The sequence below is a fragment of the Mus caroli genome, unplaced genomic scaffold, assembly GCF_978045245.1.
Source record: "Mus caroli unplaced genomic scaffold, Mus_caroli_1 scaffold_11, whole genome shotgun sequence".
NCBI classification, from domain to species: Eukaryota; Metazoa; Chordata; class Mammalia; order Rodentia; family Muridae; genus Mus; species Mus caroli.
The window spans coordinates 59366719-59388481 of NW_028227266.1; the positions used below are offsets into that span (position 1 = coordinate 59366719).

General features: G+C 45.1%; 1 protein-coding gene across 1 annotated transcript in view; it reads left to right on the forward strand.

Annotated features, from left to right (window-relative positions):
* Positions 1-3818: 3818 nt before the first annotated feature.
* Uaca (uveal autoantigen with coiled-coil domains and ankyrin repeats) overlaps positions 3819-21763 on the forward strand; it is an 88045-nt gene continuing 70100 nt past the window's right edge. Inside the window, exon 1 of the mRNA XM_021172627.2 lies at positions 3819-4023. Within this exon, the coding sequence (XP_021028286.1) occupies positions 3940-4023 (84 nt within the window). The 5' untranslated portion in view covers positions 3819-3939. The remainder of the gene's footprint in view (positions 4024-21763) is intronic.

Consider the following 21763-nt stretch of genomic DNA (forward strand, 5'->3'; position numbering starts at 1 on the left):
ACCAATAGAGAGGAAGGCCACAATTAACTTGACAGCAAATTATGTAGGGGAGATATGCTACTGAAGGCTACACATGTAAGAGCCAGTCAGAAGACCAGAATACAGGGTCAGAGTGCCCATCTCAAGGCTCAAAGACAGGCACTGAGTGTTTGAGCAGCAACACAGCCTCCAGACTATTTGACCTGTGTTCACATTTGATACCAAGTAATTGGGTCCCAAATAAAGGGCACATGGAAACTCAGAAAGGATGCTCCACTAAGCACAAACATTGGATCAAATCATTCCAAAGTACTCATTGAGTTTTCCCTATGCTAACATTCCAGGAGGTTCAAATACGTGGCTAGGAGAAGACTCAGTGGCTCAAGTACTTACTACTTAAGCAGGAGGCTGTGTTCAACTCCCCAGCACCCCCCCCCCCCCCATGTAGAAAGCTAGACAGGCTGAGAGCTCTAATCCCAGCTCTGGCAGGTAGAGATGGGCAAATTCTGTAGCTTGCTAGTTTAGCTGAACCACTGAACCTCAGGTTTAGTGAGAGACCCTTCCTTGAGAAAAATAAGGTGAAGAGTGAACACGGAAGACACCCAGTGCTGACTTCTGGCCTCCACACAGTACACACTGCCCGCCACTCATATATTACATACAACACATAAAAATACATATTGAAAAATGTTGTTATTCTCTTATATTAAGGGATGAACTTCAGTGATAATCACATCTGCGAGTTGCAGAGCCTCTTCAGAAGGAGGGGGGGAGGGGTAGGCTGCTTCCAGTCGAGCCATCAGGGAAGTTAGTGTTAGGGAACTGCACTTGGGAAGGACTTTTGCTTTAATTTTTAAATCACCTTTTAATTGAAGCATAGCACAAATGAGCTGGGCGTGGTGGCGCATGCCTGTAATCCCAGAACTCAGGAGACAGAGACTGGAAGGCTGGGAGTCCCCTGACCAGCCTGACCTACATATCAAAATTGGTCTCAAAGACAAATAAACAAGCTAACCAACTAATACTTAAGCATGCACAAGTCCCTGGATTGTGACAAAGTGCATATACTGATTATGTGGCAGGCACCTGTGTATTGGGGCACAGCCCTTCAGGGTGCTCCTGTGCCCTGTGGATCTTTCCAATCAGGACAGAATTTCACTAGGTGAATGCAGACAGAGAAAAAACACTTAGAAGGTTGCTAAGTCTTCTTGTGTGGATGTGGACACTGGTAGCCATGAGTGAAGAATGGGTTCCACGTAGTTTGCTTTGCATGCTAGATGGAGAAAAGCTTAGTTAGCTTTTATTCACAAGTTGTTAAAGAGTCCCTCTATGTTTCCACTTAGTCTTTCTTTATTTTCTTCCTCTCTATTTACTAATTCCCCTCTTCTCTGTCCCCATTCTTCTTCTTCCTCCTCCTCTTCCTATTCTTCCTCTCCCTCCTCTTCCTCCATCAGTGTCTTGCCACGTATCTGGCCTTGAGCTCACAATTTTTCAGCCTTAGTCATTCTGTGGCAATTTGAATATGTGGCCCCCATTTGGTCAGTTTGGGGAGGTCTTGCTGGAGGTAGCCTGTCATTGGGGACATGCCTTGAGGTTTCAAAAGACTGGCCAGTTTGAGTTAGCTCTTTGCTTCCCGTTTGTGGTTCAACAGGTGAATTTTCAGTTGCTGTTCAAGACATAAGTGTCTGCCTACTGCCTCTGTTAGCACCATCATGGACTCTAACCTCTGGAACGCTAATTCCCCAATAAACTATTTCTTCTATAAGTCACTTTAGCTTGATGTTTTACCAACAAATAAAATGTAACTAATACACCATCCTAAATGCTGGTTTACAAACATACACTGCCACCCTGAGATTCTACCTGAGGAGTTTAGAGCATAGGAGGTTACTGTGTAAGCCTTTTTGGTAATGGTTAGGCTTTAAGTTTGCTTTCTGTTGTGAAACAAGTTGGGGAAGAAAGGGTTTATTTGGCTTACATGTAATTGTCCATCTTTGAGGGAGGTCAAGGCAGAAACGGAAGGCAAAAATCTGGAGGCAGGAACTGAAGCAGAGGTCATGGAGGAACTCTGCATACTGGCTTGCTTCCAGACTTATATCTTCTACCTTATACAGCTCAGACTTACCTGCCTAGGTATGACACTACCCATCATAGGCCAGGCCCTCCCTTGTCAACTAGGAATCAAGAAAATGTCCCACGGACATGGTCACATGCTAAGATGACAGGGGCAGTCCTTCAACTGAGGTTGCCTCTTCCCAGGTGTGTCAGGTTGACAACCAAGATGAGCCATCAGTTAGTCACTTGCTGTGATGGGCAAGGTGAGAACTAGAAACTGGGACAACGGCCGGCCAGCCAGGAAGCTTCCCTAGGAGTCCAGCATGAGATAATGCTGGCTTTCTCTGTTAGCAGTGAAGACAGAGAGAACCTGCCCCCACAAACAGCTGGATCACAGTCAGCCAAGTCAGACCAGCTGTGGATCTTCACAGGGAGTGGGGGGGGGGGCAAGATTCCTTAAGTCTAACTAAGAGAAACTTTAGCCATTTTCCCATTCTCTCTCTCTCCCCCCTCCCCTCCCCTCTCTCTCACTGACTTTCTGCTGAGGATCAATGGTCTCTGAACACTGTATCTTCAGGAGAGTTCTGAAGACTTCCTCACTTTTACAATAAAGAGTAGAGGCACTCTAAGGGAAAGCTTTAGAAAGAACTGCCCTTGGGGACAAAAAGAGCCTTTGTGAGGAGTTCAGGCTGTTTGTCTTTCCATGTGTGTGAGAATTAACATTTTGCCGGAGAAAATCTCACTCCAAGGAAGATTTTTGAAGCCTCCTGTTGACAGGACATTAGTAGTTGTTGTTTGACAGACAGTGTTCTCATCCCAGCCTTAAATAGTTTTTCTTGGTTCAGACTTCTGAGTCAGATGAGCTAATGCCTTGTGTACTTATGTCTGTTGTGTCTACAAAAAGAACAAAGCACTTTAAAAACATAATATTTTACATTTTTTTGAGAATTTCATACACAATATATTTCAGCTATATTTATCTTCAACTTCTTCCAGTCCCTTTTGGTCAATTTCTTTTCTCACTTTTGGCTACAAGTGAAGTTTTATTGACGATACTCTGTTCCATCTTTTCCTCTACAGCAGTGCACTAACATTTAACCACGGAGGCCAGAAGAGAGCATCACCTCTCCTGGGACTGAGGATAAAGACATATGGGGGCTGCCACGTAGGTCCTATCTCCGTCCTCCACAAGAACAGCCAGTGACCATAACTGCTAAGCTATCTCTCCAGCAGCACTGCAGACACTGACCCCTAGTCTGTTAATTGTCCATCTGAAAAAGCAGCTCCCTTTTCTTACAGGCTGGTTGTTGGCCTCAGAGATCCCCATGTGTGTGGTGGTTAGACTTGTGGTTCTGGAGTCCGTGTGTTCTCATGAAGCTCCTGGATGGGAAGTTGCCCCTGCAAGCTGGTTTGTAGGTAGGTAAGCCGGGACCCAATAGGAGGAAGATATGTTTAGCCTATAAAGGGCTCGCGAATGGGAAGAAGAGGGGAGCCTGGGGAGATAAGAACCGGTCTAGGCTGGATTTCTCTAACCTTAGACCACCCAAGTGTGCAGGAACCACAGGCCAGGAGCCGGCGCTGTGCCTCCGCTCACTGAGTAGCACAACTCCACATGCTGCAAAGCTGAAGTTCCCCAACTTTTCCTCCAGAGGGGAGAGGAAGGGTGTTATGAAGTTTAAAAGGGAAGTCCCGCCCCCTTCCCGGTTTCCGATTGGTCAGAACCGACCCCACCCCAGCCAGGCGACGGGCCCGATTGGCTGCCGGAGGGACCGGGTTGAGCGAGGCCCCCGGGGCCCCAGGTGGCAGGTGGGGCGGGCCCCGCGCGCTCCGGGGCGTCTGCAGCTCAGGTTCTTGCCTTCGCAGCCCGCAATCTGGTGGGGACCCGGACCCTTGAGAGCCGTGGCCATGAAGAGCCTCAAGTCCCGACTGTGGAAGCAGGACGCGCCCGGCCCCACGTCACCCTCATCGCCCACCGCGGTGGCCAGCACGGTGAGCAGCTCCTGAGGCGGGGACCTCGGGGACGCTCTCTGTTGCGTCCCTCACCGCAGATCTGAGATTCGCGGAGAAGTCCCACGTCCCCTTCTCACTTTGACCTTTGCGGAGTACCCTATTCCCACTTGTTTCCTCGGGGGGACCCCCTCTCTGTCTTCCCGTGGTGCCATCCTGCTCTTCCCTTGTCCCATCGCGCTCGGCGACCGCGATACCGGGGCCAGGTGGCTCCTGTCTTCCACCGGGTGGTAGGTACGGACTCCGGACCTACCAGGCTCCGCGGCTTTCAGCCGTGCCTGAGTTGAGAGAGAAGTTATGTGTCCTCCGCTGAGGCTGTCACAGGGGAAGTCTGGTTCTCAGCCAGGCTGGGCGAGAATAGGGATCTCTCGAATGCAGACAAAGCCCCGCTTGTGTTTGACCCTGGAGATGGCGAAGTCGGGAAGGTGATTGTCCTGTTGGCAGAGTAAATCCCAGGTGGGGCAGGTGGGTGCGTAACATGGGTGCCGAGCTGAAGCCTGGCCTCCGTGTGCGGCTGGAGAGAAGCGGAGTTGTAAGGCTTCTCTGTAAGTTGGCAGAGAGAGCAGAAATCTTGGGAAACATCCTGACTGCAGATGTTGGAACTTGGATAATTTGGCAGGTTAGAATGGCCGTCTCATCAAAATTCTGCTATTAAGGAAGTTCTATTTTAAAAGTCTTACAGAGTCAAACACAGAGGAAATGGAATGTGCAAATTGCCCGATGTTCGTAATTAAAATGGACTTTTATAATTTTATACAGATTTTAGTTAGGGGTTATATGCTTTTTATGAGAATACAAATTCATTTGTGCCTGGTTTTGAATTAATTCAGATCGGTGTCTTTCTGAAGGATTACCTTTAGTAGTAGTTTAGTTGGCCTTCAAGGAAACTGGCGAAACTAGACTTAAAAAAATAAGTAGAGCCGAGCGTAGTGGCTCACGCCTATAATCCCAGCACTCGGGAGGCAGAGGCAGGCAGATTTCTGAGTTCGAGGTCAACCTGGTCTACAGAGTGAGTTCCAGGACAGCCAGGGCTATACAGAGAAACCCTGTCTCGACAAAAACAAAAAAATAAAAAGTAGAAAAAATGATTTGGAGTCTGGGTGTGGTGATGCTTGTCTGTAATCCCAGCATTTGGGTGGCAGAGGCAGAAGGATCACGAATTCAAGGCCAGTCTGGGCTATGTAGGGAGTTGGAGTCCAGCCTGGGTTATGAAAACGTGACTCAAAACCAGGCAAACAAACAATCAAAGTGGGATTGTGTGGGGCAGAGAAAGAAATGGCAGTAGATTCGGACAGCAGGCTTGCTCTTTGATGTTTGACCACGCCTGAATTTGTTTGGTAAAGTCATGGGGAAAAGGTTTTCTTTTGCTTGGTTTAAAAAAAAAAATATTTGTCAGAAAAACATTAGTGTTTTGGAGTAGCCATGGTTACAGATCAGCGTCTTCCCCAGTCCCTAGCAGAAGATCTGCCTTTCTCCAGACTTGCAGCTGAATTTCTCCTGGAGGAAGCCCTGAGGTTGTAGCTGCTGCTGCTGGATTCAGTATGTGCCGCGTTGGCTTGACACGCATGAGTCTCTCTTGAGTTTGTCTCCAGCACACACTAAATTGAGCATTTTGCCATTTCTCAAAATAACACCATAACAGTTAAAATGTGTGGTGCAAAAACTGTTCTTTCAGAAGCAACACACACTTTTCAGTTTGTAAAGGTGCAGAATATATTCTGTGGGTGGTGGAGGGGGTTAAATGAAAGGGGCTAGATAAACCAGCCACGCACCAGCAGGATAATGTGGGTGAACAGGAAGAACAGACCCTGTAGCTTTTCAACCTATACAGCCCAGAATCTCTATCTCTGGTTTGGTCATGTGTGTGTGTGTGTGTGTGTGTGTGTGTGTGTGTATGTTTCTGACTAGGCCGCTCTCTTCATCTCTCTTTTTGCCTTTCAACCTTTTTGAATAAATCCAGGATTTAATGTCTTCCAGGAACAAAAATATTTATAATGGTCTGTCAGACTGTCAGTCTCTGTCCTTCAGCCCCTACCTTCTTCAGAAGCCTCTAGGGTTATTATTTGCCTTCATGCCCTTCCAGAGGAAGCACATCTCAGCAGATACACACACACACACACACACACACACTCTGTCTGTCTCTCTCTCTGTTCTCAATAGCAGCACATGTGTCTGATAGGTAAGATACAGTGTATCCTGATACTTTAATTAAAAAAAATCTATCTATCTATCTATCTATCTATCTATCTATCTATCTATCTATCTGTCTGTCTATCTATTGTGTGTGTTTGCTTGCGTATGGGCACAAGTGTGTCAGAGTGTGGATGCAGAGGTCAAAGGACAGCGAGCAGGAGCCTGGGGATGGAACTCAGGTCAGGCTTGGTGGCTAGCCCTTTTACTCACTGAGTCCTCTCACAGACCCTCAAGATACTTTCGATCTGGATTTCCCTTGTGAGTGAACTTACTCTCTTTTGGTGTCCTGAGCCTCCTGCATCTTTCGCAAGGTTCATCTTTTTTAACCTTTCTGTGCATTGTTGACTTGTGTGTATTTCACATCCAGGAAACTGAGGCCTTTCACAAAACGTCTAAGATTCACTCTTAGCTCTTTGTTGTGATTCGTTCGTTATGGTCATAGCATTCCTTATGCTGAAAGTGGTTGTTTTGATAGAATTTAACTTTTGGTTTTATGACTTAATGTCACATGTTGGTCTTTTTAAGTGGCAATATTGAACACAACCCTTCCAGATCTCTCTTAATATGCACTTTTTTTTTTCTTAGCTTCATCACATTTATTTAGGCAGGATCTCACTATGTAGCCCTGGCTACCCTGGAACACATTATGTAGACCAGGTTGTCTTCATAGACCCACCTGCCTCTCTCCCCTGAATGCTGGGATTAGAGACATGGGCCACCCCACCCAGCCTGGCTCAGTTTTATTTTTAAACATCTATTCCCTGTAATTTAAGAGGCCTTACAGCTTGGTTTCTCTTTCCAAGTTCTGAATCCCTTAATGTGAGTTTTAAAACATTCATTTAACATTCATGGAAATGATCATAGTTTACTACTTTGATAATTTTTACCATAGCTGTCTCTGTTGATATCTCAGTGTAACCAACAGACTGAAGCTGTAGATACGTGAAGGTTTGATGATGCTGGTCAGTACACAGCATCATTCCCTGCCCAGCCAGAGCTACATGTAGGAGAAGTGGGTTTAAATCTTCTCAAACAGCAGTGTTAGACCGATGATGCCCAGGGGTTCAAGCTCAGGGACTAGGATGTGTTTATATATATATATATATATATATATATATACATATATATATATATATATATATATATATATATATGTGCTTCACCGTGGTAACATAGTAGATATTTGAAGGTTGATTGTTTACTGTTCAAGTTTGGAAATAGCCACATCAATTAACTACAAACGTGGAAATCTCCATGTTATATTTGTTTATTTTGAGATGAGGTCTCACATGATATCCCAGGCTAGCCTGGAACTCACTATATAGTCTAGGCTGGCCTCAAATTCATGGAAATCCCCCTGCTTCAGCCTCCCAAATGTTGAATTAACAGGTATGATCCACCATGCCTTTCTCACTCACTCACTCTCTCTTCTTTTAAAAAAGTGATCAATTATTTGTTTATTTCTATATTTATGCATTGGCGTTTTGTCTGTAGTTATGTCTGTATGAGGGTGTCAGATCCCCTGGAACTACACATTTATTCTTAATTACTAAATTGGAGTTTCAGATTCCTTCCCAGTGGGGTCATTAAATGACAGACAGTGCTACATCAGATCTGTATCAGTTATATGATGCACAGTAATAGTAGGCTTGCTCATGCTCAGGGAGTTCAGAGCGGGACATTTAGGCAATAAATTTAAGGGACTATTTCTAGATGGGGTAGAGGTGCTGCAAACATTCTGTAAGCAGCTTTTAGCGGAGCTATCTCCTCCAAATCTCACCCATCCCCAGTGTTGTAATTTATTAAGCTCTTTAAAAAATTACTCATATGTGTGTGAGTTGCATGTACACACACACACACGCAGCTGTGTGTGTGCGTGTGTGGTGTCTGTGCTTGTGGGCATAGTGTCTGTAGAGGCCAGAATATATAAGTGTGTGTGTGTGTGTGTGTGTGTTCTCTGGGCTGCTTGTTTCATAGAACTGTGGATTTTATAAGTCAACTATATCTCTTCTGAAGCATCTTGCCAGTCTCAGTCAATACCTCACACACACACACACACACACACACACACACACACACACACACACACAAATCGACGTTTCTAAAGGATTAAAGTTACAAATAAAGCCCCTGGGGGGGGGAGAAACAAAAAAACTAAAAACCAAATGAAAACCCCAAGCCGTCCATTCCCCCCCCCACCCCCCAGGGCTATGAGCTCCTAATTTAGAAAGCCTAAGTGTTTACACAGGTCTTGTCTTAGCTGTGGTTCTGCATTAGCTCCTGGGCTTTGAATGTGCTTGATCCGATGCTAATGTTAATGCTGCAGTGACTTTGGGATAATGTGAATAATTAAGATGGCAAATTGTTACGCTTATTCGCTTATTCTAAACTCAGGATAAGTTACTAAGCACAGTTTACTCATTGTCATTGAAGAACCCACCCTTTAATTAACGATGTTTACCTTAATTAATGCTTTGTTTAGACAGCTTCTTATTGTTATCCCTGTGTTATTTCCTTGTGGTCCTGGAAGGGAGGTTACAAGCGAAGAGACTCTTCTTTTAAGGCTATGGAGATGGCTCCATTGGGAAAATACTTGCTTTACAGGCATGAGCCCCAGAACCCAGGTGAGAAAAGCTGGTGTGGTGACAAGTGCTTATAATCCCGCTTCTGGGAGGGAGATGGGGCAGATCACTGGGCAGGGCTGGCCAGCCATGGTAGCCTACTTAGAAACTTACAGCAACAAGAGACCCTCTCTCAGAACAGGGTGGGAACTGTCACTCTTCAGGAATAACATTCCAGGCTGTCCTCTGACTTTCTTGTGATGCTGGGTACACACGTGTGCATGCGTGCACACACAGAGTTCTCTTTTTATACTTCAACATTAGTATTAAGGCTGCATCAGGTTCATCTGGAAACAGATGCACATCTGAACCACAAACTCTTACTGGCTTTCCCCCAGTGTTCAAGCTCTGTTTTCTTTTCATTTTTAAGATTTATTTTTAATTATGTGTGTGTGTGTGTGTCTGTGTGTGTGTCTGTGTGTTGCACATGTGAGTGTAGGTACTCTCAGAAGTCAGAAGAGGGTGTCAGGTCTAATGAAGCTGGAGTTGCAGATAGTGTGTGTGTGTAATAAATATACTATAATATATACATATGTGTACATATGTATACAACATCAATATGTAGTCCTCCCTGCTTCATGTCTCTTTCCCCACATAGTCCACAGACTTGATTGATAGTTTAAAATTGTATTTACCTATTATACATCATATATACACATTCAAAACTATCAAGTTAGAAACTGAAACTCACCTAATTTATTTTATGTTTTAAATCTATGCATGCATGCACGTGTATTCACATGTGAGGGTGTGTGCTCATGCATGTGGAGGAAGGCAGAGGACAACCTCAGGTGTCGTCTTCAGGAGTCCACCTTTGAGACCAGGACTCGTATCAACTGAAGCTCATCCATTAAGCTAGCTCTGCTAGCCAGCCAGTCCCAGCAATTCTCCTGTTTCCACTTTCCCAGGGCTGGGTTACAAGCACATGCTATCCTGGCTTTCTGTATAGATTTAGAAACTCAAATTCAGGCCTCCAAGCCTGCAAGGCAAGCACTTAACCAGCCGAGCGCTCTCTCCAGCCGCACAGTTTTACCTTATCTTGTTTTGAAGCTATGAAAACATAAATTGGGCTCAAAAAATGGGTTAATAATTATACCCTCTTCGGAGAACTAGGCAATTCCAAGGCAGGGGCAGAGAAAGAAAGCCTAGAATCACTTCTTAGATTGGAATGGAAGAATGCTATCAAAGATTGGACTTTGGAACCACAGTGAAGAGCCCCTCCTCCCTCACCAGGATGGGACCTTTTAAGCATCAATAAAGATAACATTAGGGGCCCGCAGTCTACTAATGTTTTAAATGAAATCATTAGTCACCTTTGGTAGATGCTAGGGCACAGCTGCACTCTTTTAAGCTGGAGAAACAAACTGTTTCTGGCTCTTGCTCTGTGTGAGCTGTATCTCAGCATAACACAATCTCTGAAAGGGAAGGCTCACAATAGAGGAAGGGCTGAACTAGTATATTGCTTATCCGTTCAAATGAATGAGGGAGGGGCAGTGGGTGGGGCTCACACCTTACAGTTTTACAGTTCTTAATGAGTTAATGGATTTAGAGTCCAGACAGAGTAACCATTAGAGGCTATCAGTGTCTCAATACAGAAAGACAAACAGACAGAATTTATTCGTGGTCATTCCCACATTAGAGTTCTTATGAGGAGAGCCACACCCGAACGCAAAAGCCCTTCACATTCATAACCAGTGCTTTTAGAAATACAGAGGACAGAGGAACATGGAAAGTAGCCACCAAGATTCTGGCTGTGAGACCCTCTGAGTTGAACTTTGAGATGGAGGGGGAACTTAGAGATCCCAAGTGGTTAAAGGTTTAGAAGTCATTAACCGTTAGGAACGGTGGACATTTTGAGGCCCCGAATAAATAGCTGTAAAATATACATGCTTCCGAGACAATCGTGGAAACATAACCAGCAGTTCTAAACGATCTGGAATTTTATTCAGCAAATCCCAGTGTGACAGTGGCGGCGATGGGATATTGTTCAGGAAGGCCATCTCTCAAGAATATTTAGAAGAGTAACTGACAGATGAAATGATAGAAAGCCTGCGATTTACTGCAGAATGGGTTGCTGAGAGGGGATATAATTAAAACATGATTCAGTGGTATTACTGAATTTAGCTAATGTCCTAAATGTTAGGTCTCAAAGAAACCCAGGTCAAGCCTCACTCGTACCTGTGGCTCCTCCCAGCACTTCTCACCCCGCCCCTTCCTCTAAACCTCTCCCTCTCAGGGGTTGGACTTTCCTTCCCCCTTCCCCAGCTTTTCTTCCCAGTATAGCTCAGCCAGTTCTTGGCTTGCACTTTCTTGGCCTCTTGGTCAGCTTGCCCCTCCCTCTCCTATCTCACTCTTCGACCCCCATAGCCCAGTTCAGTCTGCTGGCCATATTCAGTCTGGACCCTTCCAGGTGCCTTGGGCTAAATTCTCCCTCATATCTGCAATAAATCGTCTCGTCACTCATGCCTTAGAATGGTCATGCTGTCAGGTTTTTATTTACTGTCAAGTTTCTATACTAAAGATTTAGTCACAGTCTCCAAGAATTTGAAAGGAGTTAGATATAAAACCCTACCAAGGCATGCTATGGCAGAGGTCTGAAAGTGTAAGGACTTGGGTTTGATCTCCAAACCCAAGTGTCATGGTACTTGCTTGTAATCCTAGCATCTGGGAGGTGGTGACTGGGGGATCTCTGAAGCTAGCTGGCCGACCAGCACAGCCTGCTTAGCAAGTGAGTCCCAGACCCATGAGGGCCTCTGCTTCAAGCAACTAGGTGAGGGGCCACTGAGGAAGGCCAACTGAGGTTGTCTTCTGCTTTTCACATGCACATACCTGCACACACTCTTTCACACAGTCTACGCACCAGAAGTCTGTATGGATTGCTGTAGGTGCACAGATGTGTAAGGTGGGCTCAGAGGAAAGACTGGAAGCTTGCCAACTAGAATGGCCTCCTGAGACAGAAGAACAGGAACTGTGCACATGCGTGCATACGTGTAGTTTTTCTTTTTGTTTATTTTTTGTTTTGTTTTTGTTTTTGTTTTTTGAGACAGGCTTCTCTGTGTAGCACTGGCTGTCCTGGAACTCACTCTGTAGACCAGGTTGGCCTCAAACTCAGAAATCCACCTGCCTCTGCCTCCCAAGTGCTGAGATTAAAGGCGTCACCACCACTGCCTGGCTAGTTTTTCTTTTTAAAACAAACAAACAAACAAACAAACCAACCAAAAAAAAACCCCCAAAAAAACCCTTGAATTAAAATTTTGAATTACTTGACAAGTTTCAACCATTATTTGGAGAAATCTTGTCAGGGCCATGGAACTTGTATTCTCAGAAATGATTACAGCAGAGAAATAACAGCTTCATATCTTCCTCTCACCTTCCTAGACAGAGCCAAGTGTGAACAGAATTAAGTTATCAGCCATGCTGAACTTACTTGGGAAAAAGAGAACCAAGAAGACTGGATAAAACATTACAGCTTGTGTGCACTCTCTCTGACCCTCCTATCACTGGGGTCCTTTACTGTTCCCTGTCTGAGTTAGGCAAGTATTTGCCCTGCCACCTAAGGGTGCTGAAGTTCCCACAGGCATGAACAGTCATGGGGGATAGGCCCAAGCGATCTCTTTAGGGAACTTGCCCCCAGAACAGATGGCTCATTTCAGAAATGACTCTGAAGTCAGAAGTGGGGAGGGGGGATGGGGATGGGTGACCCGCATTGCCTTGCCCTTTCCCCCAAATGGTAACCCAATGAAAGTTCTACATAACTGTTCCATAGTTAAACAATGTATATGTGTTTCTTTCAGCCAAACAAACAAAAACCGAACCAACCCAAAAACCAACCACTGCAAATAAATTGGGTGGTTTTGTTGATACTTCCAAGGGGACATCTTCAAATGGTGACATCTCCAACAGGGTGCTCCAAAGAGGAGCTGATGTGTTAGTGTGACCAAGGGCCCTGGCAAAGTAGCCTGTGATGAGAAGTGATTGTCTTCCAGTCTGACACAGGATAGACCCTTCAGAAAGAATTTTAGGACTACACCTATTAAGATAAAAGACTGTGATTTAAAACTTCCCACATCTGGGGACTCCGTTCTCTGGATATAACCCTGACTGAGTCCGTGTGAGGCCCTAAGTTCTATCCTCAGAATCAGGAAGTTTCTACCCGGGAGGCAGGCCTTCCTTCCCATAAGATCATGCATGTTTATTGTAAAAAACAAAATATAGTTGGAGATAAAAAGCCAGGTTGGAATCCATTCACAGCACCATTCATGGTGGCTCTGTTTGAGAGATGCCGAACTCCCCTTTGGTTATCCAGTTAGCATACAATCCCTTTGGTAACAGTAATGATTTCTGAATCTTATTTTATTCACATAAACTGTGTACTTGGAAGCTGTTCATAGACTGGCAAAATGTTCAGGGAGTAAAAGTTCTTGTCCCTGAGCTAGACATCCTGAGTTCTATCCCCACATGCACATAGCATAAGGAGAGAACCAGGTCTTCCAGATTGTCCCCTGACCTCACACACGAGCTGTCGTATGCACACGTGAGCACATGTGCACACACACAGAGCAGGTGTGTAGGAGAAAATAGTTTCAAAAAGCTATTAGTAACTTGAAATGATTTGAGCAGCTACAAAGAGCACCCTGATCGCTCACAAATTGTTTGCACACATATTACTTAAGAGTAAGGAGTTTTAGCGACAGTACTCATAACTGATACTCCCTGGGTGTGTTGCCTGGCCTGCGTCTGAGTGATCTGTGTTCATTCTGATTTCACAGCCATCCTGACAAATGATCCTGTTGCCTTCATTTCAGATGAAGTTAAATAACTTACCTGCCTGTGGTTTAGAGCTAGTAGCTAATAGCAAGTTTGGTAACCTGGTTCAGAAATTCAGAATACTGACCATTCTGAATGGATATAATTTAAGGTTTAGAGAGGGATGGGGTAGTGCCCGCCAAGGCTATACATAGAGAGACCTGTCTCAAAAACGGCAGAAGCAAACTTGAAGTCTGGGCATTTGTACCTTTAGGGGAGTTGTTTAAGGGCAAGGACGGGCTTAGTACAGAAGCTCTCAAAACCAGCCCATGTTTCTCAGTGATGCATGAAGCTACATCCCCCTATCCTTCTGCTGACAAAGAAGTTAAAGATCTCTGCCAACTTGATAGGAGGAGTATTGCTTTAAATGGATTCTGTTAATGGGATGTACAGACGTGTTTCCTTGTCTCTGGTTCCCTGATGTTTAGTGATTACTTGTCTGAGCTCTTTGGTTTCTTCCTCTGAGGTCTCCTTCACATCCTCCCTAGGAGAGCTATGCTACATCTTTCTTTGTTTTTGCTGCTTGGCCAGTCACAGCCTTGAGAGGGAGGGGCTTGTGACCTGTCTCTCACTGCAGCTGGGCCTCTGTCTCCTTTCCCTCCTATTTCTGAGAGTTTCTGTTTTAGGTGTTCAGTTTTGTGACAGTTGTTACATTAAGACTTGACTGTTTTATCTTTACAGAGAGTGTAATTCTCCTGGGTATACAGGTCTCTGGTGTGTTCCGTTAGAGCTGCCACCTCTGATTCTGCAGTGTGTGATGTCATACTTTCACTGTGCCCTGCCTGCCCTTTATGTACATGTGTGCGTTCACTGGCATAGTATCCACCAACCCCAGTCTCAGCAACTGATATTTAAGGAGGTATAAATCATGAGGACCTAATCAAACTAAAATTGTCTTGCTTGTTTGAAATGTTGTGTACATGTTGGTGTGTGTGTGTGTGTGTGTATGCACATGTGCACACATGTGCAAAAAGGCATATAGTGTTTTTGAGATGACATGTTTTCAGTGTTAACTGTTGTCTTAGTTAGGATGTTTACTGCTGTGAACAGTACTATGACTACCATGACCAAGGCAACTCTTGTAAGGACAACATTTAATTGGGGCTGGCTTACAGGTTCAGAGGTTCAGTCCATTATCATCCAGGTGGGAGCATGACAGCATCCAGGCAGGCATGGTACAGGAAGAGCTGAGAGTTCTACATCTTCATCTGAAGGCTGCTAGCAGAATACTGACTTCCAGGCAGCTAGGATGAGGGTCTTAAAGCCCACACCCACAGTGACACACCTACTCCAACAAGGCCATATTTACTCCAACAGGGCCACACCTTCTAATAGTGCCACTCCCTGGGCCGAGCATATACAAACCATCACAACTGTATTGATCAGTTGTTAAGACTGACATTTCTTTCCTAGTCAGGCTTTCCCTTTCATGTGCATGCAGTGGTCCTCCTCTTCCTCCTCTTCCTCCACATCGCCATCATTGTCGTCGTCAATGTGACTGGCTTGGAGTCACTAGGAGATGGGTGAAGATGCCTCTGGTGCCCTGGGGAAGGCATTCTGAGGGGAATGAGGGAGGAAAATCCCTGTGGATGTGGGTAACACCAGCTCATGACTGGGGTCTGGCTGCCAGACTCTGCTGGGGAAGTCAGTAGAGAACCCTCTTCACTGTGCACACTGCTTAGTGTCTGTCAGGCTGACCCAAGCTAAAGAGATCTGGGACAGGAAAGCTGAACTGAGAAACACCTCCCTCAAAGTGGCCTGTAGGCAAGTCTGTGGGGAATTTGCTTGATTAATAATTGATGTGGGAGTGCCAGGCCCACTGTGGGCAGTGCTACTCCTGGGCAGGTGGTGCTGGGTTGTGTAAGAAAGCAAGAGCTAGCTATGGGGAACAAGCCAGTAAGTAACATGTATGGTCCCCACTTCAGTTCTCTCTCCAGGTTCCTGCCACTGGGTTCCTGTCTGAGTTACTGCCCTGACTTACTCCAGTAATGGAGTATAATCCAGAAGTCTAAGCCTTTTTCTTCCTGAAGCTGCTTATGGTCATAGCGTTTTACCACAGCAATGGAAAGCACACTAAGACACTGTGCTTTCTGGTAGAGGCCTCCTCTTTTTCCTACCCCACGCCCCTTTTCTTCTCCATACATGCCAGGCAGATGTTCTAACCACTGAGCTACATAGCCCCCATACAGTAATGCTTCTAAACCAATAAGAATATATAGTTCTTCCTTCTTTATTCAGTTATTTCCTATTTCTCTCATTTGCAGGGTGCTGCTCAGTGGAGGCTGGGATATTTTGAAAGTAAACCTTCAGTGGGGAGCCTCTGGGGTGATTCTAGTAAAGCAGGCACACTACTGAACTGAAGAGGGACTGTAAGGAAACTCATGCTGATGGGTTATGGAGGGTTCTGACTAGGTCTTATCTAGCTAACCCTGGCCTCAAACTACGGTACAGGCTGGCTCCGAACTCCTGATCCTTCTGCCTCCACCTCCCAAATCTGGAATTGCAGGCAGGTATCACCACTCCCAGCAAGAGTCTCGTAACTGAGGTAGCTTTCCATGAGTCTTTTCTCTCTTTTTGATTGATTTAAAAAAATAAAAAGAGAGAGAGAGAGAGACTTAAATGTTTATTCTTTATCCCTGTGCCTATGGGTGTGTGTGCACGTGAGCTCGGGTGGCTGAGGAGGTTAGAAGCAGTCTATGCTTTCCCTGGGGCTGGAATTATTTTAGGCTACCACTGTGGGTGCTGGGAACGGAACTTGGTCCTCTGCAAGAGCAGAAGTGCTTATAACCACTTACAAAACAAAACAAAATCAGCCGGCCAAGCAGCCCGCTGTCAAATGTAAGCAGTAATCTGGTAATGGGCAAGGAATGTGAGGTAAAGGAAAGCACTTTTCAGTCTTAGCAAAGGCCTACCGTGCACCAAAGGATGCTGTCCATAGGTCCTGGAAGCCTGGACAGTGGGAAGGGGCAGTGTTAGCACACGGGTGCCCCGGGAGCAAGCTCTGAAGCCTGGGCAGCTCGTGCTGAGTCTTGCCACTCTTGACCTTTGAGAAACTCCCTAAATCCATTGGTTTCTAAGTCTGGAAATGGGAACTAATAATTGTGTTTTTGCCAAGTAGCTGTGAGCCAGAAGTGAGCTAAGGTGTAACCAGTGCTTGGCCACATGGGCCACACGGGTCCTGTGGCAACCTCCTGAGAGATGTCAGTCATCAACTGCAACAACTTGGCTCTGTTGCCTTCCCATTTGTGCACATGCAGAAGTCTTTTCAGTGTTTTCATTCCTAAGGAATACAAGCACTTGTAGGCTATTATTTAGTCTAGACTCCATAATTCAGCCACATCTGCCTCTGGTAGCTGTCGGGAGAGATGACTGCAGTCTCTATTCATCGATGACAAGAAAGTAACATTTCTCAAGCATTCAGTCTCCTAGGTTGAGCACTGGGAGATGAAAGAGAGGCTCCCCGCTTTTTAAAGCAGCTCTGTCAGGATCATGCAGCAGGTGTGTGATGGGAAGCTGCTGGCCCAGGAGGGAGTGCAGGATACGGTGCAAAGGACTGGCTGGAAGGAGTGTGTGATGTGGTGCACGCTCCTGGTCCAGGGTGGGGCCGGGGGCATGGGGAGTGGGAGTCAGGTGTCTATTTTGAACTGCTCACTGACTCTGCACTTATGATGTTATCAGATACTTAGTTGCAGTCCTCACCCAAGAAGGAAACCACAGTCCCATTAAGCAGTCTCTTCCTACTCTCTCTTCCCCTGGCCCCTGGCAACCACCAATCTGCTGAGTGAGCTGCTTAACCTGAAGCTAAAAGAGGTGGATGGAAGCCATCCAGGAAAGAGCAACAGCCGTTGAGAGAGAGAGGCGAAGGCACGGAGGAGAAATGGAGTGGAGTGAGGAACCTGGTGGCTAGATTGGCAGCTCTGCATTGATGGATCCTAGAGTAATATCCAGGAGGTTGGGTGGCAAGTAGGCAGGGAGAGGAAGTCACAGTGTCTTAAAGGACTCCTCCGTCTTAAGAGTGTTGCACTTGGGGCTGGATAGACAGATCAGTCGTTACTAGTACTGGCTCATCTTCCAGAGGAACTGAGTCCACTTCCTTTTACTCACAAACGGTTGTAACTCCAGTCCCAGGAGATCTGACAGCCTCTTCTGGCTCCCTGGACATCTGGCCTGGTGTGTTGCACAGGCATTCATTGCAGGCAAACACCCATACACGTAAATATATATCTACATATTCTATCTATCTATCTATCTATCTATCTATCTATCTATCTATCTATCTATCTATCTTATCTATCTTACCTATCTAATCTATCTACCTATCTCCCTGTCTATCTCCCTGCCTATCTATCTATCTATCTATCTATCTATCTATCTATCTATCTATCTATAATATATCCAAACACACACACACACACACACACACACGCACGCACATTTATATATATTTAAAAATAAAAGAGAGGTTGGTGTGCACTATGAACACAGAGGAGGGAATTCCATGTTCAGCCCAGTTCTCATAGGTTTCTGGGATCTCCAGTGAGAACAGATTTGAGAGGGTCAAGCTTGGAGCAGTTCCAAGCATTTGAAATGGTGCAGCCTGGAGCTGATGAGGGCCCAGAGCATGCAATGCTGGAGAGACTGGAGAGTTGGGCACCTAAGACCTATACAAGTGACCACCAAAGCCATCCAGTCAACAGACAGATTGCCAGAATCCTACCCACTCCTAGCCCGAGAGAGTCCCACAAGCCCCGTGTTTGAAGCTAGTCTGTGAGTACCTGGTAATTATGCTCTTAGTAGGTAACCACACATCAGCAGCCCAGGTGGGTGTTTAAATATCCTTATCTGTAGTCAGATGAATGGCTCAGTGTGCTGTTGGAGTTTGGGAAAATAAGCTAAACTTAGTAGGCTGATAATCAGTGTAAGCACAGAGTAAGCAGATCGGTGTTTGACGAGAAGTTGAAACACAGTTAAAGAGACCAGCACAACGAGCGAGGGTGAGTTTGCCTGCTAGATTCAGAAGCAGATGTTTGGCCGTATTTTCTCTTCAACTTCTGTTTTCTGGATTGTGTGTTCTCTCTCTGTGTGTATGTGTGTGTTTGTATGTGGTGTGTGTGTGTGTGTTTGTATGTGGTGTGTGTATGTGTGTGTATGTGGTGTGTGTGTGTGTGTGTGTGTTTGTATGTGGTGTGTGTATGTGTGTGTATGTGGTGTGTGTGTGTTTGTATGTAGTGTGTGTGTGTTTGTATGTGGTGTGTGTGTGTGTTTGTATGTAGTGTGTGTGTGTGTATGTGGTGTGTGTGTGTGTATGTGGTGTGTGTGTGTGCGTGGGTGTGTGTGCATGGAATTCAGCAGGCAACTTGAAGGAGGTGGTTTTCTTTCTCTTCCACATGGGTTCAAGGGATTAAACTCAAGTCATCAGGTTTAGCACCAAGTGCCTTTACATGCTGAGCCATCTTGCAGTTCTGGCTGTATTTTCTCTGCATTTCAATATGTATACAAAATAAAGTTTATATTCTATGAACCATTTGAAGGCAAGTTGTAGAATTATATCTCAGCTTAAAGACTACATCACATACCACTTAAGGACAGCTTCAGTTAGAGAAATGGCTCAGCAGTTAAGACCACTGGCTGCTCTCCCAGAGGGCCCGTGTTTAATTCCCGGTACTCACATGGCAGCTCACATCTGTCTGTAACTTCAGGTTCCAAGGCTCTGACTCCCTCTTCTGGCCTTTGTCAGCATTGCACACATGTAGTGAGCAAACACACGCAGGCCAAACACCCACAAAAAACAAAAACACATCTTAAAAAAAAAAAAAGGAATAGGACCCTCAGGTATCTCCTGTGTAAGGCGCTGTGTGAAACTGTAGCTCAGAGATGAGAAAATAGAAAGGTGGTGTAAATAAGAGCCCAAAGACGTAGTGAAGCTTGCTCTCTCAGGCTGTCTTTCAAAGCCTAGCCATGGGAAGGCATGACGTGGATGATTTCTGTCGTACCTGTGGGCGTTCATGCTAACTGGTAATGTGTTTTTATATTGACTCCCTTAAGGCACTATAAATGCCAGGATGCCCATTTAGGCAGGAAACTGTGTATCAAGCCAATAGGTGTGAGGTGCTGGTGTTCCTTATAGACTCCATAGGGAGCAGTCATGATAACTGACTGGGATGGGTGTGAACAGGATGCTGGTATGTCAGGCAGGTGGCCTCAGGCTGGGTGTGAGCTTTGGAGCTGGCTCCTGTTGGGCCTATTACTCCAGAGTGAATTCCTGCAGCTGAATGACGTGAAACTTCAGATGGACTCCCTAGGAAACTGCTGCCCGACAGCCATAGCAACGCCATACTCCGTGGCTCTGACTCTTTGCTCTGTGATAAGTAAATGCTTTCCTGTGTGTGGGCTGACTTGTATGTGTGTGTTCATGTGGTACGATAATATATTTTCATGTATGTGCGCCTGTGGGGGTCAGAGATCTATGTTGGGTGTCTGTCTCCCTATGTGATTACCCACTTGTATTTTGGTTCAGGGTCCCTCAGTGAACTTAGAACTCACCCATTCAACTGGACTGGGTCAGCAAACTGCCTGCCCTCCTCCAGCACTGGGGCTAGACATGTGCATAGCACTACTTAGCTTTTGTGTGTGTATGCATGTGTGCGTGTGTGAGTGTAGTCTAGGGAATATATAAAAAAAATTCAGCCCATGTCTTTAAATGTCTAAAGCTTTTTTTAAAAATTATTTTAAAGTTAATGAGTTTTAAGGATATAATATTATTTTCAAATAGTTACAAAAAACTATTGAACTAATCAGAATAGCTTGTATGATTCTGGAAATTAGATTCTTGCATCTCATATTTTAACCATTAAAATACATTTTCTAGTTTATAATTTTAGCTAACAGAATTACACTTTCTGTTGGTTTACTTAAGTAGGATTTTTAAAAATAGAATTTCCTTTTATATAAATTCTATTACCCCACCTTTTAAAAGATTTATGTATATGAATGCATACTACATGAGTGCTTCAGAGATAGGGCAGTGGTAAGCCACGACGTGGGTGCTGGAATTTAACTCAAATCACCACCACCACCTGGTATACAGTGGGTGGTAAATAGATGCTACACGAAGCCAGTACATAGTAGACCATGAATATAAATGGTAAAATACCATTACAGCTGTCAACGCGTTCACCTCTAGTCAGAGCAGCCAGTGAGCAAAACCAAGAAAAACTACTAATGCCAAGCCATGCTGGCACTAGTTCCAGAGAGGGGCAGTCGACAAGGGGGCTAACAGGAGTTCCCAGGAATAATCCTGCAGTGGGCAACAAAGGATTGAGATTTTAAAAGAAAAAAAAATGCTTAAAATCTTTGCTGGAATTATTCTTTTTGAAGTAACTATAACTTAAACATTGGCAAACCTATGAGTTGTTCCAATGACTCGTCGTTTTCAATAAAATGAGGCGATTGTACCCGTTCACGTCAGCCAGTTGAAAGAACACATTGACAGCTATAAATGCCACAAGGAATGTGACATTCAGACGGCCCTAAGTATGAAACCCTTCGTCACACAGTGTTCCACTCTGTGCTGAAGGTTAGCGGAGGGAAAACCGTGCCCCCTGTCACCTTTGTGAAGATCTTCCCTATCAAGCACGCTTTGTTCGGCTAGCCACTCAACCCTACGCTGCAGAGAAACAAAAATCGGACAATTCTCCACTCGTGGAACTAACATGAAAAGCCATTTGAATTAAAATCTGGAGACCTTTTTATTTCTTCTGCGTCTAAGCAGCAAATTTCATCTTTACCTCGGGGTGTGAGCCCCGATCTCTTTCAGAACTGAGCCAATCCAGTCCTCAGATACATGACAAGAATGGTTGACAAATTAGCCGCCAATGCTTCCAAATATTTTGTTTTGTGGACCTTAAAATTTCTGGTCAGAGTTTTGTGGTTCTGGCCTCTCCTGAGAGATGACCTGTCACTCAAGTGGCAATAAACTTCACCTTCACAGTTATGCTTCATTCTCCCCCAGATATTCAACCTGTGACCAGACAATTAGAGCACACACACACACACACACACACACACACACACACACACACACACTGTGGCTATGAGATGCA